This window comes from Sorghum bicolor, chromosome 1 (genome assembly GCF_000003195.3).
Source record: "Sorghum bicolor cultivar BTx623 chromosome 1, Sorghum_bicolor_NCBIv3, whole genome shotgun sequence".
Lineage (NCBI taxonomy): Eukaryota > Viridiplantae > Streptophyta > Magnoliopsida > Poales > Poaceae > Sorghum > Sorghum bicolor.
The window spans coordinates 59,384,135-59,402,592 of NC_012870.2; the positions used below are offsets into that span (position 1 = coordinate 59,384,135).

The 18,458-nt window shown below is 45.4% G+C and overlaps 3 protein-coding genes across 5 annotated transcripts; 2 read left to right on the forward strand and 1 right to left on the reverse strand.

Moving 5' to 3' along the window:
• Positions 549–1,609, forward strand: LOC8058777 (cyclin-dependent protein kinase inhibitor SMR1). Its single transcript, XM_002464949.2, has one exon. It carries the CDS (start codon positions 793–795, stop codon positions 1,201–1,203), a length of 411 nt encoding a protein of 136 aa, XP_002464994.1. The 5' UTR covers positions 549–792; the 3' UTR covers positions 1,204–1,609.
• LOC110436830 lies at positions 1,787–3,152 on the forward strand. Its single transcript, XM_021464386.1, has 2 exons — positions 1,787–2,738; positions 2,817–3,152. The coding sequence occupies exons 1-2, from the start codon at positions 2,364–2,366 to the stop codon at positions 2,838–2,840; spliced, it is 399 nt and encodes a 132-aa protein (XP_021320061.1). The 5' UTR covers positions 1,787–2,363; the 3' UTR covers positions 2,841–3,152.
• On the reverse strand, positions 3,346–14,941 carry LOC8062844 (syndetin). 3 transcript variants are annotated; one of them, XM_021464380.1, is made up of 26 exons: positions 14,402–14,659; positions 14,133–14,300; positions 13,973–14,047; positions 13,570–13,648; positions 13,195–13,259; positions 13,012–13,101; positions 12,671–12,760; positions 12,329–12,415; positions 12,006–12,089; positions 11,780–11,899; positions 11,637–11,665; positions 11,105–11,237; positions 9,621–10,100; positions 8,545–9,026; positions 8,406–8,469; positions 8,222–8,324; positions 7,938–8,110; positions 6,519–6,644; positions 6,350–6,420; positions 5,876–5,938; positions 4,662–4,734; positions 4,327–4,446; positions 4,161–4,238; positions 3,900–3,950; positions 3,673–3,811; positions 3,346–3,563 (listed from the first exon to the last, which is right to left on the reverse strand). In XM_021464380.1, the coding sequence occupies exons 1-25, from the start codon at positions 14,657–14,659 to the stop codon at positions 3,701–3,703; spliced, it is 3,273 nt and encodes a 1,090-aa protein (XP_021320055.1). In that variant the 3' UTR covers positions 3,346–3,563; positions 3,673–3,700. The 3 variants fall into 3 exon arrangements, 2 of the variants coding, with proteins under 2 accessions (XP_021320055.1, XP_002467550.1); XM_002467505.2 differs by lacking the exon at positions 3,346–3,563 and having other exon boundaries at positions 3,618–3,811; positions 14,402–14,937; XR_002454684.1 differs by lacking the exons at positions 3,346–3,563; positions 3,673–3,811; positions 3,900–3,950; positions 4,161–4,238; positions 4,327–4,446 and having other exon boundaries at positions 4,664–4,734; positions 6,350–6,441; positions 14,402–14,941.

Genomic DNA, 18,458 nt, shown 5'->3' on the forward strand with positions numbered 1-18,458 from the left:
CATAGTGCCCGTATGAACTGTAATCAATTCAACTCCGAGCTAGTGAGCTCACGGTCTATAGCGAAAGACACTGTTATTGTGACGACCGATAATCGGGATTAGGTTTTTTATTAGGAGATGCGGAGTGGAAGGCAACATACCTTTTCAAGATATCCAAGGAGAGGTGGGCTGTTGTGATGATGACTTTGGGCGTGCAGGTGCTGCGGTCGTGCTAACACGATGTGCTAGGAACGTAAGCATTTTAGCAGTACAAATAATATTTTTAGTACCGTGAGAGATTCGGGACTAAGATTTTTGCTGAGCACTGTATCGAACCTAATAATTGAAGCCAGTGGTGGTGGCCCAGTGGCCGAGTATCCATACCAATAATACCCATGCATGTGTGCTTGTGTGCACACTGTGCAGGATTTTGTGTGGGGGATTGGTTGGGGCCTTGGGGGGGCTATCAATATCATCGCTCAAGGACCTAAATGCAATAACCGTATCATTCCAACGTGCTGGGTACAAAAGGACACCCCCGCCCAATACAAAAGGGCCGAAACAAAGGGCCCTTTCTCCCAAAAGCAGACCACATATCCCCAAGCAACCCCAGGGCCTGAGACGGAGGAGAAGTAACCAAGCGTCTCAAGCAACCTCCCGCCCCCGCCCCTCGTTTCCTCCCTCCCTCCATTTCACACCCACCGCCCCGCCGGCCGCCACACCTCCTCCCTCTTGTCTTCTCTCCTCTCTCTCGACAAAGAACCAGCTAGCGCACACAGCCCGAGCGATCCATTCCCATAGCCACCCGCCGCCATGTCTGCGTCGCCGGAGTTCTACAAGCCAGCGCCGCCGGCGTTCTCGCCGTGCAGCTCGCCGCTGCTCCTGCACGGGGCGGTAGCGGAGGAGAGCACTACCGCCGGCGCCGGGACCATGTGGCCGCAGCAGCAGGAGGAGGAGGACTACCGGTGCCGGACGCCGACGAGCGGGGAGAGCCAGGTGAAGCCGCTGGGGACGTGCCCGCCGGCGCCGCGGAAGCCGCGGGCGCCAGCGGCCCCCGCGCCGTGCCGGAAGCGCCTGTTCGAGGTGGAGGTGTTCAGCCTAAGGCTGGAGGAGCTGGAGCGCCTCTTCTGGCGCCCGCACCCGGCCGCGCACAAGCCGCCGACCGCCCAGAAGAAGCGCCGGAGGGTGGCCTGCCCGGAGCCCAAGCCCAAGAAGAGCAGCTAGTAGCTTCGTGTGGCAGCCGGAGCCAGGTGCTAGTAGTAGTAGAGATCGAGTAGCAGCGGTAGAGCTAGGTGCAGGGCCGGCCAAGTGGTTTTGGCTGGATCAGTTATCAGCTTAGGAGGTGTTAGGAGTACTGCTGCGTTTTTACTGCTGTACTTGTACTACTACAGCTCGTATTATATCTCTCTATAGCTAGTTAATTTCCTCTATAGCTCATAATCAGTAATCAGCAGTTCTTATAGTTGCTAGATGCTGTTCAGTGTATGTGATGATATCATGATAGTGTTCAGTTATGGTGTCAAAAGGTGTAGCTTAATACTAGCTAGGCAGGATCGGAGCTGCATGCATGCCCTGAATCTTCATTGTATTCTTCCATGTAGCCTGTGTAACGAGAAGCTCACTTGTACCACTAGCGTCAAATATGCTATACTCCGGTCGAAGCTCTCATTTCTCATTCACTTATGGCTGTTCTTTGCATCTTCTGTTCATCGACAAACTTGGTCAGTTGGTCTTGGCCCCTCTTGGTAGGCCTTCTAAAAGAGCTCCGGCTCGAGCTTATCAAGAGGGGCAAGAGGCCCTACTAAATGGGATAACAAAACATTATCAAAGAAGCCCTACCAAATGAGATAACAAAAAAATGGTTTCGCCCCTGAACTGACTGAAGCTAGCCATGCCAAGAAGCTGAAGCTCTTTTCGAACTAGCTAGAAACTAGAGCCAGAACTTTTGGTCCTATCTGATGATCCTCTCGAAAATGCTCTCCGAAATCGTTCTACCAAACGTTCATACGAAGTGCCTTTATCTTCGCTCGAGAATCTGCTTCGCGTTGCCAGAGGCGGAGCCATTCTAGGAGAATCCGAAGTCCTGGCAAACAGAAGACAAGACTTGTGCCCTTGTGCTCTCAATCGCTAGTTTCTTTTTTCAACCACTGGAATGAGAGCTTCATACGCTGAAGCTGACGCACATGATGAGAGCTCTGTTTCTGCAAACATGGACTCCTTCCAAGTTCCAACCAATCCGCTGTACCAGTGCCATGCCACTGCCTGCTGCTGCTGCAGCAACCAACAAGCAAGCAGGAAGTTAAAAAAAGCAGCCTTGCTGCGGCCTGCAAAGGAGAGGAATCCGAGCCAAGCGGAGCGAGCCAAAGCCGGGGGGGTAAGTAATCATGCGGGGCCGCGAATTCCACCGGAACCGCTGCAGCTTTGGCCGTCCTGCAAGCGCTGCCCTGCCGGCTGCCGCTGCGTGGCGGAATGATTCCGCGAACTGTTGCTGCGTGTGGACAGCAGCGGCGCAAGCAGTTGCGGCTGTCCCGGCGCCCAGGAATGGTCGTGGGGGCGGGGGCGGGGCAATCGCAGTCGCAGACGGCGGGCACGGCGCACGCAACAAGAGGCGCGCGGGCGGGGGAGGGGACCGCAGAGCGCAGAGCGCAGCAGAGTCCACGTTGCCGTGGCGCCTGGCGCCTCCAGCGGCTTGCTGCTGCTCGTACAGTGGCGACGGCAGGTCGAGGACGAGGAGGCAATTGGCAACACGGACGACACAGGTTACGGGCCCTGAACTCGTCTTAAATATTTGCAGTAATAATAATAATAAAAGTAGTATGAGATCTTGGATCGCGCAGGTACGAGGCCAGAGTCGGCATTGAAACTTCTGCCGCAATGTTAAACATCTATATAGTTCTATACTACCTCTGTTCAGACTACTCCAACTGGCCAATAGAGAGTCAACGTGTAATGGCCGTGCAAACCATGAGAAGGTCGGTCCCCGGACCCCGTTGATTTATCACCCTTCAGCTTCCAAGCAAAACGATGAAGGCTACTGGCAAGCAATACGGATGAACACAGACCTGAGCCTGCCTTAAAAGCTTGTAAATAACTCAGGCTGCAGTTGCTTAACTAGTAGTATGTATACGGAGATGAAACAGTCCAGAACCGGTCTTGGATTCCATACTACTAGGTACGGGTACATCAGCGCCGGTATTAAGACATGGAGTACATGGATTTATTCCAGCGAGCGCCATTGATTAGTTACATACACGAATACCAGAACTTGCTATGTTGTCAAAAAAAAAACAGAAATTGCTACAATGTTTCTGAGACGCATCCGTGCAGTTCATAAAATCTGCGGCATACTACAATGCAACAGTACTATAATCTGAGAAAAAGGGGTGCTACTATTTATGAACGATTCGTATTTATTACTGAGCCAATCAATGTTCCATGTAGGTGTACAGATCTTTTCCTTTTGGCGAGTGTCGTCAACCCGCCCCACTCGCTTCATATAATACAGGGTCAACGCTTAAATATACATACACACACCATGGATGGGCGGGTGATGATGGCCTTGATGGTGTTAGCAAGAGAATGGCCTGAGGGTGAAAGAAAGAATCGACAAAATTGATTCTAAGGTGAAAGAAAAGGAGAAAAAAAAAATACAACTCCTATGTGCAGCTGAAGAAACAGAAGAAAAACAATCACCGCAAAAACCTCCTCCCATCGAATGAGTCTATGGCCCTGCCTCAATCTTCTCCACTGTTTCTAGTCTCGTCTTCCGTTTCCACCCTTTCATGGTGGCCACCAGGTTAACTAACCCGACTACCTGACTTTTGCTGTATTCCTGTTGAGTTTAGAAACAGCAGTGTTTAAGTTCATTTGTACCTCCACATAGGATCAATGGGAGATGGAGGTTTTTGCAGAGTTCTTACTGGATGAGACCGTGCCCAGTGAACGTACTCAGTCTCCGGTAAATAGTAAGCCTGTTTAATTGGCACAAGAATTGTTAACAGCAATTCCCTTTGCCAAGATTTCACTAGTATAAGAACAGAATGAATACAAATGAAACTGCGGTTCATGGAGAACCCCTAGGAGGACTGTAGAATGGCAAATGCTCTAGGCAACCAGAACGTGCCACTGCTAAGTAACCAGGTACCGTAGGAACTGAGCTACCACTAATTTTCTCTGCTTACCTTTATGAAAGTGTCCACAGTTTGCAGCTTCGGCCTTACATTTGATGATACGATGTGCTGCAACCCATTAATTAGTACCTGAAAGAACATCAAAGCCGTCACTATGGATTTCTCCATGGCATTCACTTCCGAATATGTAATATAATTAAATTGAAAAAATCAAAACCTGGAGGTCAAGTGACATCAAAGCACGTCCTTCGTCAGTGCACCTTTTCACTCTAGAGAGACCTTCAACTAAAACTTCTGATAAGCTCTCTACGCCATACTCTAGCAAAAGGTGTTGGAGCTGGGAAGTACATATGTGAATTTACTGGTTGTCAATAAATTCATCATCAAATGATTCATAAGAAAGAAAGAACAGCATCCTTTTCTAGATGAAGCAGAACAAACTCTAGTTAAGTTCATTACTCAGCACCAGGATAAAAAAAAACAAAGTGATGTCAAAGAAGGGGGAGAGAGAGAGAGAGAGAGAGCAACTATTTATTATTCTCTCACACTGACCTCCTTAGAAATTCCTCCATGGTCCAATCTTGTTTTGTAGTGTTTGAACTCACCCAATAACAAATCAACATATCTGCAAATAACAAGCACTTAGTCAGTGGTGCAATTAAAAGTCACAGCAGTAACTGCAGTCTTTGCTCTGATTATGGAAATAGAAATCATTTCCCAAGCCTCTTATACTAAAAGAATGAGGCACATTTAGTCCTGTGGCCTGTATTATACACATAAGTATTAGACTGCAGATTTTGCAATATATATTACAGAACCTGCAATGCATTCAGTTACGTCATAAATGGATTTAATACTGCAATTTCAAATTTGTTAGCATATGGGCAGAAGGTGCAATTTTGTCTGAAAGAAATATAGAGGAAACACTAATATATAGGAAGGGGGGGGGGGGGGGGGGGTGTTCACGTTGCACATGAACTTTTTCCCGATAACCCTGTAAATGGATTTTGTGTTCAATTTACCCCTCCAGATCTTTCAGTTAGTCCAATCTAACCCTTAATAAGATTTTTGTTTCTCCGTATATAAGTTGAGTTTCAGTTTCAATTTTGTAGGGTGATAGAGAACATCATTTGTGTTAGAAAAATATATTATAAATTTTCATCATTATTTTAACTCAGGCATTGAAAATAAATGAACCCTACAGACACAAAAAAAATAATGATGAAAAAAATCGTATAGTGTTTTTTCTAACATAAGTTATGATATTCACTATCCCTGCTATCACCTTACAAAATTTGAACTTAAAACTCAACTTGTATGTGGAGAAATAAAAAAAGACCCAGAGGGGTAAAATGGTCACAAATTACTTTATGGGGCTGATATCTTTCCTGTGAGCACACTGGGGGGGCGGGGGAGTAATTTGGACTTTTTCTAATATATTGCCAATTTGCCACAGAGCCCAACAAACAAAAGATCCATGCATATTGATGGATTAAGTACAAGAGTACAACTGAATATATAGCCAGATGGTCTACTCCACAACCACTGAAGGTAAATTACCACAAAGTGCTTTCTACAGTAATCATACAACAAAGGACATCAAGGCTGTCAAGGTTAGATTTAGACAAGGTGAATTGCTATAAAACTAATGTATAAATGATTATGAAGAAGTAAAGGAGAGTTTCAAAGAAGCGTAACAAACAGTAGGAAAGCTGCCAAAACAGAAACTAAAAAAAGGGGGCAAAATTGTTCAAGCATAAACATACCCATTGTGCTCTATTCCAAGCTCCTTCACCTCCCATTTAGCATTCGCAATCTTATCTGGATACCTGAAAACACATTCAGTCCGCGACTCAACTGAGCATACATGTGTCATATGTAGTGATTCAAAACATCAAGCTATGGTACTAGTCCCTCCGTTTCAAATTGTAAGTTCAAGTTTTTTCCTGTCAAACTTGTCCAACTCAATTTATAGAAAAATATATTAACATTTGCTATATCAAATAAAAGCACTATCAAAATATATTTCATGGTGTATCCAATGAATGTTCATGCATTTTTCTATAAACTTGGTCAAAGTTGGAGAAGTTTGACTTAGGACAAAGCTAAAAGTGACTAACAAATTGGAAAGGAGGGAGTACTATCCATCTAACTACTAACAGCATGTCAGCATCAATGGTGACGCAAATACCGCACAAATTTATATGGCCAAAGAGAAGGGATTGGATGATGTAACATACCCATCAATATGCAAAAGCATTCGTGCACTCATTCTGTGAATGTGCTCTGTCAAATCTGGAACAGAGTCCACCTATGACACAGAAGGTAAAATCTGGAATTACATTGCAACTTTTCTATTTATGGACTACCAAATAAGCAATGAAAACCTCCCAAAGTAGAGAAACGTACCAGTGTCCTAAAGAACTCTTCAACAACAGAACTGTTATTTTTAGACAATACTGAGTGTAGATGGGCTCTAGATCGGTTCAAAACTCGAGCAACCAATGATAATGTTTCAGCAGCTGCACATCTCTCCTGAGGGAAAAACAAGTTGAAATGCACTTTTTAGAATGAGGACACTAAAACTAAGGAGTCCAGGGCATGCAAAAATTATCTTTTTTCAAAGCATAAAGAAAAATGCATTCTGCCATACATAATTCTATGCTCTCATAGCAACCTAACCAAGCAGAAAGGTTACTTCAGACTCCATGCGTTACAGTTCAGCAAAGGGTTAAATTAATAATGGGGGACACATCCAATGGCTTATAGTAATCAAAAGGACACAACCCAGATGCCCATCAAGATTCTTTCCGTTGTCACTATTTTACCTCCCTGGTACACACACCATTTGCTGAAGACATTATGTGCTACTTTTGACCGACACTTTCTATCACTGTTATTTTAGGATAAGGTATATAATCGAGTTGCCAGTCCACAAGGAACTTTCAACGCCTAGACACCTACTAACGCCTTCTACATTGAATGCCAAAAAATTGTCATTCTGACAACCTCCAAGGCTATATAGGCCTATAGCTTATTGGCATATGATGCTTGTATGGAAACAATTAGAATAAGCTAGTACTCCCTCTGTTCCATTTTATCTGGCGCAAGTTAGAATGACACAGTCTCCTAGATTACACATACACTTTGACAATTCATTTGCTTTATATTATATTATTTATGCTTATAAACTTATAATCATTGGATAGTATAATTCCTTACAAATCTAATCATATAAAGTTTGTATTATAATAGTTAAAAGTTATTAGCCTAATTATTAGTCAAAGTTTTTAAAGTTTGAATCTTGATATGTGTGTGCGGCAGATAAAATGGAACAAAGGTAGTACTGTCATACCATAACTTCAATTATGGCAGCAAGGCAGCAACGATACAGAAATTCCTAAAAAGAACAGCAAACTAAAAACGAAGAATTGTCCCACATAAATGAGTAAAATGTATTGCCTAAAAGCTGAACATCTACCAATTTTTTTTTTATTTCAAACAAACTTCAGAGTGGTTAACATCAATAGTTGATAAGTCGATGAATACTAATTAATTGTGAGAGCAGATTAATCATATCTGCAGTAGACCTCAAGGTATATCTTCAAATTCTAGAGTTTATGACTGTGGGAATTAGCAAAGTTGAGCTCAAATGAGACAAGGTCAAGTCAAACAAGCAAAGGCAATTCACTTTTGTCTATTACAGGGCGAACATTGCATGGTAAATATCACAACTCAGTTCCATATACAAGAAAACATGTTAAGTCTGAAAATGAGTTGGGATTACATAGGACTATGTAAGCGTGCCTATGTGAAACCAGCAGTTACCTTTAACCCATAGGAGGTGAACATTGAACTAGGAGGCGCAGTAGGCATCACATCCATTTGGCCGAAAGTTGAATTCATTGACAAAGGGGATGAAGGTGAATATGAAACATTATTTGGCTTTGTCCACTGATCAGAGTCTTGTGTTATTTTTGATAAAGCGGCTTTAAGCCGAGCTGAGTATAGCGCAAGTAGTGGTAAGAACAATTAAGAAAGGACATCTATGCAAGCAGTGATAGCTAAGAAATGTGTATATGAGAACATATTGTGGAGAACTAAATCCTTACATGATTGGTGATCAGGTAAAGGCTTGCTGCTTTGACTCTTGTCTAGGTTCCCAAATGTCTCATATATGTAGTGATAAAAGATGCCAAACAGTTGGGAGATACCCTGAAAATTTTGTCCAGCATGATCAGACAATATTCCACAAAATGCAATTGGCTACATGACGATGGATATGACATAACTAACCTTAAAAAGCTCAACATTGACAATTTCCAGCTTTTGCATCAGCCTGGCGTATTTGTCCATCATCCTAATTCCAGTGGCAACTTAGCCTAGGAAGCAATGCATAGAAACACTACTAAGTTAACACGAGAACTTTTAATACCTTAATAAAGAAAGTGATGAGCCTGTCTGTGATGAAATGTCTCCATCTTTCCAATGTGAAGAATTGCCTTTTACAAATTTCGTTTTTGGTATCCTACTAGGCAACTGACTATCTTCATCAATGAAATCCGCTAGAAGGTCTTCATTCTCTTCATCAAAAGATGAATTTTTTCCATTGCCATGATTATTGCTAACTGATGAGTCAAAAAGCATATTGGACTTTGGGGATTCGGCAGATCCATTTTCTAGCTTAAAAGAAAATGGATTTTCAATCTCAAGCCAAGCAGCAAATCCGAGCTTTTCGTTTCCTGAGTTGGCTGTAGTTGAATTCCCATGGTAACAATTTATTGGCAACTTGAGACTTCTACTGGTAGGAGAGCACAGTGCAGCACCATCACCAGTTAGACCTGCTAAACTAATTATTTGTGAAGCTTCGGCAGACATTATTGTCCAAGATTCCTTTTCCAGTACCATCTTAAGTGCCTGCCAGACAAATGGCAAAACACAGTAAGTTAAAAATGCTACATGCAGAAGACACAGAGAACAACTCACTACATAGAGAGCTAACAGTTTGCAACTCCAATCTTTGCAGTCAAGTCCAAAAGGTCAGAGTAAAACACAGTACTGACTAGAGCAACACACATTCCTAGAAAATACACATTTGTTTTCTCTCTGACATAGAACTACAATCAAACATCAATATTAATGTATTTTCTTACAGATTATACTGTGAATGACGTGACTTATGGTACATATCAATTGCAAAACCGTCTAATGTGGCTGCACTGACTTAATGTTCATATCAGCTGCAAACTCCTTTTGTGAAAACATAAGAGCACTGGTAGCTCATATCAAAATCAGTCATAAAAATGGGCTACTATGAAACCAGCATTACCAATGGGGAAAAGGAAAAGGAATCCGAAGAATGTTCCTAAAGACTACAAACACTTCATGAACTGCATTACACATTTTAAGTTATATCTATGACTACAGTTAAAAAGATGATAGCACTTCTAAATTCACATGTTTCAACTTTGAGCACCACTAATTAAGAACCGACTCAGAGTTTTAACATACATATATATTTTGCCGGTGAAAGGACACCATGTAGTTCAAACAGACAGTCTTCAGCTTCTGACGGAACTCACTAGCTTCAAACCCACAAAATGCTTCGCCAGCCAAAATGAAAATGACGAGATCTTCATAATTCTTCAGGAATTGGTATGTGCTAGTTGAACAAACAGCTGAACTAGATAATAAAACAGACAAGCGACTTGTTGCCAGCTGCCAAAGATTTCTTCGCCCTCTTTGAAATGTTTGCGCAACAAGTTTTGTAGCATCTGTTCTAAGCTGATAGAATGGAGAACCCGTTTCTGATGTACTAGCATCAGGGTTGTGGACCTCAGATGATGATGCTCTATCACTTTTTTCAGCTGCAGAACCATCCTGAGTGACTGCTGCACTTGATTGACCTCTTCCTGAATTAACTAAAGTTTCATTGCTATTCTGACATATGTCATTCTTATCTGCTAGATCTGGGCCCTTGGAGTCAATATTCTGAAGAGGAAACCAATTTCATGAATAAGAACAAAACCTTATATTGAAAATTAGACTTAGTATAGATAGCATCAGAATCAGATCCACATGTATATGTATATATAGGTTATTGGATAGGATGATAGGTAAGGTAAGTATTAACTCAGATTTATTTCATACTGAAAACAGAAGATTATTCACCATATATTGAATATAAGTTCAACAGAAAATAAATAGGACAGTTGCTCCGTTCCACCAAACAAGAGAGTTTTAAACTGATAGCATTTGACATCTTTTCTACCCCAATTTAAAATATATGTCGCTTTAGAATTCCTGCTGGTCAAGCTTTTAAAACTTTCACCATCAACATATGCAGAATTACGTAGTTTGGCTAAGATAGGTGTTGCTATTCAGCATTATTGAGTTGCATGGTGGGAAATTCACTTATACTAACACTCCCCCTCATGTGGAGGTTCCCTCAGGCCTCAGACGTGGAATAGGAGAGAGCAACAATTATTTATTTAATTGCGCTAGCCAGGATTCGAACTCAAGACCTCTGGCTTTGATATCATATTGAGTTGCATGCACCGACTAGTTCAACCCAAAAGCTTAAGCTGATGGGGAGAGGTGGGAATTCACTTATACTCCAACAATCATGAAACACACCTTCATAATTTCTACTTTCTACGAAATGCCATATTTTCATATAAACTTCTAGTCAAAATGCCGCCTTGTAAACCATGTGGATGTCCTAAACATCTTAGATTTTGAACCAGGAGTATAAGAAGCCTATTCAGCTGTAGGCTTCTGGCAGGTTTAATTATTCTTGTCTCCTTTTGGTTTTCCAATGCGACTATGTAGTTTATATGTTCAGTGAGGCAGAAAAATGAACTTTGTAGTTTCTCATATTTGTTTGCACTAACACCCTGAGCCTAGGCAGCTTTTTTTTTTTTAAGAAATTCATGATTGTTAATCAGAGAGAGATGAAATTTCAACAATAAAGTGAACAGAAAAAAAAAATGTACCTTATCTCGTGAAGAAAAGCTCATAATAGCATAGTATGAGCACATCAATGAAAATAAGCACTCTAGGGTTCTCAACAAGCAGGGGCGAAGTTTGGGTTCAGGAACTTGAACACAAAGATCACTATATGTAAACCTGCAGAAAACAAAAAACATTGGTGAAGTGAATGCTCAGAGAAACTTGAATACAGTTTGATACTTTGGTTCTATGAACCGATATTGTCTATGCTTTAAACGATTAAAAACTGCAGATGTATGACAAGATCTCTTCTTGACCTGCCTTCTTATGTCGATTACATACTTCGAATCTTTTGAAAAAGTTAAAAAAAACAGGGACCACACAAAAGTTTTCCACACAGACAAAAAAGAATCTAGGTCCACCCTGATAAATTCAACTATGAAGCTATGACTCGCAAATTACTAGCTATGTCTATATTCCAAGCCATATCCCTACTATACAAGTTACAATAGTTTATTTAAGCATAGAATGCAGCCAAAAGAACCATTGAACCAAGATAAGGGGCTGAATACAGACCTATTTTTCTGTGTATTATTTCCAACCTCCTGCAATTACTTTACAATTAGAAAACTGATAACATAAAATATCAAAATATTGACGCAGACAATCATATGAATAGCAAAACTACACGGAGCATGCTAATAAAGCAAATCTAATACCTCTTCCAACATTTCTTTCAGGACATAGTGTGTTCGAGAGAGTACTTCCTGCAAGAAGAAACTCTGCATCTTTTCAGCCATGCCACTAACATCACCCATTAGTGCATATGCATCAACAACCTACATCCATGATTAATTGTTAAAGAATGTTATTCTAGCAAAATAGATAAATAATAATTACCATGCTCGTCCAAGAACCCATAAAAAGATTCTTGAGAACACTCACAGTTAGATAGTTTTCTTCATTAAAGATCTGACAAACACCAAGTAAATGAGTGTCCAATTTTTGGATTGTCCGAGCCAACCATGCCTGCATAGTCAGAGCAGAAATATCATCCACAAGGATAAAATATGAATCTATCAACTGGAGTGAACAATGCAGATAGCTCGACTTAATTTGAAGGTGCAGAAGATGTTTCTCTGTTTGAGCATACCAACAGCGGATAGATTTAAGTCAGCTTACACTTCTCAAATTTAAGGATACAAATATCTCAACAGTAGAAGGCACAAGGCAGGCTATAAGAGGTGAACAAAGAAAAAGATAATTACCTCTATACCTCGTCCCATTTCTTGTACAGCAGAAAGGCCTGAATAATTCTCCAAAATTTGCAAATATTCAGGCAACAATTGGAATGCCTAGAAACATCAGTAAGATATCATTAGAAACCTAGCAAAAATTACTGAGGGAACACTGGTATTTGACAACACATAAACACATATACTAAGCTTGTTCAGGTCGAAAAGCAACAAACCCATATTCCTATAGGCGATTTATGGGTCAGAACTTTATCATAGCAAGATTAGAATGAACAGCTGCTCATATCACCCTAGGTTAAAGAAGTCTACTAATGATGAAGGAAGATAGAATAACAATAGCCAAATCAAGCTCACCTGAAAGTAATTTTCTTTCTCAACAAAAGTTTCAAGTTCCATCTGCATGTCTAGAGCATGACGAAGCTCTGTAAGGACAGGAAGAACATCCTGCATTACACAAAAACTAAATCTTTTTATTTATAGATCCTCGATTCAGTTTACCTAGAGCTAGTGATAGTGGAAGAGAAAAGCATTTGAATTTACTATGTCACTAATAATTTTCTCCTCAAGACATCAATTGATAATAGGATGGTAATTTAGTGGTCTACAACGATTGGTTGGGATTTGGGAACAGCACCAGGCTTCCAAAGTAAATGCTACAAATTAGCATGATATAACAGATAAGAGCAAGCACCTACCAGCAAAGCTTGTTTCTTTTTTGATTTTACATTGACAACCAGATCCCTCGACACCTCATTCTTCGAAGAGGTTATATGCCTTCGTCCATTCTGAAATATTGATCTAATTGTAAGGCCTAGAGCCCTAGATATAAAAGAAGGTACCAAACAATGTCAGAAAGGACAAGTTTCACACGATATTACCATGCAGATTACATTTGCAACCTTTAAGTCTTGTTCTAATTCCATCACTAACTGCATCCCCTTCACTGGCCAAAACTAAATATCAGTAATCTGAAATATCCTTAAAAAGGAAGTCAATAAAGATCACATTTTGGTAGCATAACTGAGGCTAAAGCAGCATTGAATATCTTCATTATTTCATAGCTAAAGGGCATTAAAACCTGAACATGTTGAAGGAGGTGAACATTCATGAAAGTATCAGTTGGAAACCAACCAAAAACAAAAAGAAAAAGGGGGGGGGGGAGAGGAAAGGTATGCAATTGAAAACTATCCAATCCTATGCAGAGAAAGATAACTAAACACTGAACCTCTTCTCTACTCTGGTGGGAGACATACCCATTTCTTCATGGTGACCCATAACATGGTGTGATAATCTTTCTGCAATCTTGTCAAGCTGCACTAATCTCAACGTAGACTGAAAAGAAGAAAGATTTACATTGGAAAAATAGATGGCGTTAATTTGGTTAAGAAGCACACGTTCATGCAGGTGGAGCAGGACATTTGGTACCAATTACAGTTAATGGATAACTAGAATGCTTCTAAACGACAAAACGGGATCAGTTTCTTCTACAGAGGTCATAGCTCCCATTGTTGAAACCGACACCAAACCATTACAAATTTAGCAATGTGCACTTATGCATGCACACATTACTCAAAAGTATGGCACACGTAAGTTTTCCTAGCATGCACTTCGTTCATAATGTCCTAGAAATGAAAAACATAAGCTGCCACCACTAACCTGCTTATCGAAATAGGTGGCATCGCCGCCTTCGTCCGGAATACTTTGCAGAATGTACTTTATTGGATCAAACCCCTGGTGAATAGTTCAAATTTCAAACTCAAAACACATCAATACTGAAAGCAGCAGACAACCAAATCTATGCCAATGCAGCACCCACCTCCTCATAAAACACCTCCTCGAGCTCCTCCACTGGCTCGCCCTGGGGGTTGCTCCCATAGATGGAGACCAAGTCCTCCGAATTGGACGGCAGGTTGATCCTCTCATGCGGTGGCAACCCAGCGATGGCGCGTGCTGCCGCTGCTGCCGCTGCAGCTCGTTCCGGAACCTACAGAATGTGCAAAACAAACGTGAGCGACCTCTATCTACCTCATTGATCCGACAATGCGCGAGAGCAAGACATGCAAGGAGGGAGAGAGCGTAAAGGACCTCAGGGCGGGGAGAGGGCGCGGTGGGCGTCGGTGGGAGGAGGCCAAGGGAGCGGGCCGAGCGGACAGAGCTGAGGAGTTTCTCGCCGACGCGGGAGAGGTCCATGCCGCCGCCCTGGATCAGGAGCAGGGGCAGGAAGACGAGCGGGCTGGGGCCGGACTCGAACAGGTGCTCGCCGCCGCCGACGCCGCTGAAGAGGGATGACGAGGAGGAGGAGGCTGAGGGGGCGGTGGGTGGCGGCACCGCGTCGCGTCGCATCTCAGCTGCGCCGCCTTCCGGGGGCCCCCTCGCCGCCGGGGACCATGTGAGGGAGCGCCGCCGGCTGCTCCCAGATCCGCGCCGTGGTTAGGGTACGCGCGCGCCGGCGGTGGCGCGGTACTGGCTGGATCGCGCGGGGGATGGGGTGGCTGAACAAGGTGGTTGGCCGCGTCGGGACCGGGAATTCGCGGGATGTGTAATAAAAGTGGAGAGGAGACTGGAATGGGAAGCACGGTGAGGTCGAGGTAACACGGGGAGGAAGGGGATGACCAGTCTCTCTCTCCCATTCGGAAAAAAAAAAAGTCTCTCTCTCTCCTGTAACTGTAAGCGAGTGATGACTTGTCTCCTGCTGGTTTTTCAGAATTTCCAAATCTAATCATTTTCTTTCAAAAAAAGCACAGTAACTAATGAGGTTCCAGCACATATACTATCAAATGTACAGTTTACCTATCAGCTTGTGCGTGCGTTATTTTAGGGGGTGTTTGTGAGGTGGCTCAGCTAGGCTCTGCGTTCTCAGGCTGCTGTAACGACCCAGAAATTTTCGCAAATTACCAAAATTACCATCTGAAATTTTTTTTTCTAAAAATAACCCTTGTTTGGTGAATTCATACTAGAAAAATCCCTTGTAGATGCACAAGTAGAACCTATTTAATTTTTGAGCATATGCATATTTAATTCAACATGTGATTTGGCTTTTATCGATTTTATGTGGTGAGTAATAAAATCAATAACCTTTATTTAACTAGTGATTTCTCTTCAAAAGCTGACCCTTGGCTTGTGCTCAAGTTGGAAACTAAGTTAGGCAATTAGGGAATCAAGGGGTTGGAGAATAGACTTAGCAGAAATTAGAAAACGGTTGAAGCTAGGGCTGGAAAAATGAAAAGCAAATTTGGCCCGAGAGCAGCTCGCGGCCCAGCACGCGCACCCCACCCGCGCTCGCGTTCGCCGCGGCCCAGCATCGCGCGCGGCCCAGCACGCGCACCCTACCCGCGCATACCCAGCAGCCCAGGCGCCGTCGCGGCCCAGCGGGGCACTCTGCCGCGGCCCAGCGCCAGCCCGCACCGCGCGCGCGGCCCAGCACGCGCTCCACACCGCGCGCGGACGCCCAGCAACCACCCCGCGCGGATGACAGGTGGCCCCCGCCTGTCATCCCCCACCTTGCTCCCCCTCCTCTGCTTTTTCCTGCCCGATTCCTCTGCCATGGTGACGCCACCGGCTTCCCTTTTGACCGGGCGATTTTCGAACGGGAGATCACCCTCGCGCTCGCAACCACCCCGCACCCCCCAAACCCTAGCCTCGCGAACACAGGCGCCCTACACGTGTCCGGATAACACCCCGGCCGTCCACCGCAAGCCATGATCAGGGCGGCTATTTAAGCCGAATTCCGAGCCCTAGCGCGTCCCATCCACACCGCCGCCGCGCCGCGGCCCAGCCACCACTCTCCGAGCACTGCAAGCCGAGGAAGGAGCGAGGAGGCGGGGCGACCACGCCGCGGGAACCGTCCAGGGCACCGGAGCAGGGGAGATCGCCGCCGCCGTCCCTCCCCCATCCACGCGGCGGGCTTCACGGCACGGCACAGCGAACCATCTGCACGGCGTCAGCTCTCCACAGCGACACTAGCCACCAACCTCGCCACCCCCGGTATGCCCACGTTTCCGTCTTCGTGCACCACCAAGCCGAACGCTTGCGCCATGGCCGCCGCAACCGCACCCAAGGCGTTGCCTTTCTGCACCTCTCGCGTCCGTCGCACATCTGCACGCGCACGCGTACACGCAGCACACACCCGGGGCCGGAGAGCGAGTCCCGGCCATGCGGGGTCGCCGCGAGCCTAGAGCCGAGGTACCGCTCGCGACCGCCATGGGCGCGCCCTGCCGCACCGAGGTCACGGCACGAGCCCGCCTGGGAAGTACCCAAGGCGCCACCTTGAGCACCCTTCGCACCCGCCAAAGCGCCACGCCACCCACGCGCGCAGTCCGGCGCGTCGTGCGCACCCGAGTGAGCGCCCCCGCGGTCGCGGGCGCCACGGGCACGAAAGCCCCGACACGCGCGACGTCCGGCCGACACGCACCAGCAGTGAGCCCCGAACCGCTCCAAGCACCTTCGCCACGTCCGAGAACGCACCATGCGCTGTTTAAAGTAGAGGAGCAAGGGGAAGAGCACCGGAGCACCGCCGGAGCGCCGCCGGGACACTGGGCGGCTCTGGGCGCCGTCGGATAGGAAGAACAGGGGAGAGAAGAGGAGGAGAGCTACCTGGGTGCGCCCGGTGTGCCGTGGACCGAAGAGAAGGGAGAGGGGAGTGGGCCAGGTTCGCCAGCCCGCCGTGAGCCGCAGCCGGCCGCGCCCCGCGCCTCCACCCCGCACCCTGGCCGCTGGGCCGAGCCCAGCGCGAAGCCAAGGCCCAAGAGCACCAGCCCAGCAGCAGACCAGCAGCCGCGCCAGGCCGTTCTGGGCCGAGCCACCAAGCCGCCGCGGCCTTCCACCCCCTGGCCGCCGCCTGGGCTGGATTGAGGCCCAAACCGCAGATCTGTCTCCCTGCCCTTTTTCTTTTTTTTTCTCTTTTCTTTTTCCAAGTTTATATCTTGCATAAATCTTTTAAATCCCCAAATGGATTTCGAAAAATACAAACCAAGCATCTAAATTTTTATAAAAAGAAGCTCTACGTCTTAGGCTCATTTATGAGTGCATTTGGTTCTTTCGATTCTTCTATTGGATTTTTGTGATATCTATAGGAGTCGCTTATTGCGACCATATGTCTCGTTTGACAGACCCGGAGGAGCCGACGACTGAGGAGTACGACCCCGACTACACTGAGGAGCTCGAGGACGACTTGCCAGGTGCCACGTCCCACCCAACCTCGTAGAATCCTATTAGTCATGCCATGAATGTAGAAGCTAGCGCTTTACTTTTATGCAATAATCCGAGATAGGATGCATGGTAGAAATGCTTGTGAGCCGTTACCTTGTCGCAACCTACTACCCTTGCTTACCCGCAGTTAGGTTAGAAGCTTGCATCTTACTACTGGTACTCTACTCTGCATTATATCTGTGATGTGATGCTTGGTGGACAGTTGTTGGGTTGGTTAAGGCATGGAATGCCGATATCGGAATTTGGGGAGATCTTGGCGTGTGTTTTGGGTGTGTAGTGAGGGTTGAGTCGACCGAGCAGGAATGTACGACGAGTCTTGGGGCGAGTCATGCCGGGAGATGCTACCTGGGCGTTTCCCAAGAGAGATGCCTGTGGCGGGCACATGTGACAGGGTGAGGTCCCGGAGTGGAGTGTCTTCGTGGGACGAAGCGCCGGGATGGGAGGTGCTGTTTAGCACGGGGTGACCGGATGTCCCGTTGAGCGGGGCATCGGCCGACCCCACGTGAAGATGTCTTGCTTGGTCACTTAAGGACTGATATGTTCTGGGAACCGGTTCGTAGGAAGCCTTGCATTCCCACTCGCCTTAGCCATGGAACGGGACGGATGTACGACCAGCTAGGGCGGTGCCACTACTACTAGGTTGTTAGCGGAAAGTGTAGGGAGGTACGGGCATGGGACCCACACCCTCCTAAGACAGCGTAGTGACCTTGGGGGCCCGGTACTACGTCTCACAGTCTCAGCATGCCGGTGGTACTCCGGCATGGCCCCAGTCCTGAGTGGTAGGGTGGCATCGTGTTTAGTTGGAAGGCAGCCCGGTATCAGCCTAGACGATGTACAGCGTCGATGATGGTGATCTTGTGGGTAGTGCAAACCTCTGCAGAGTTTCTGGTTGATCGATCGATACATATGCCGTTTACGGCTATGGACCTTTCCT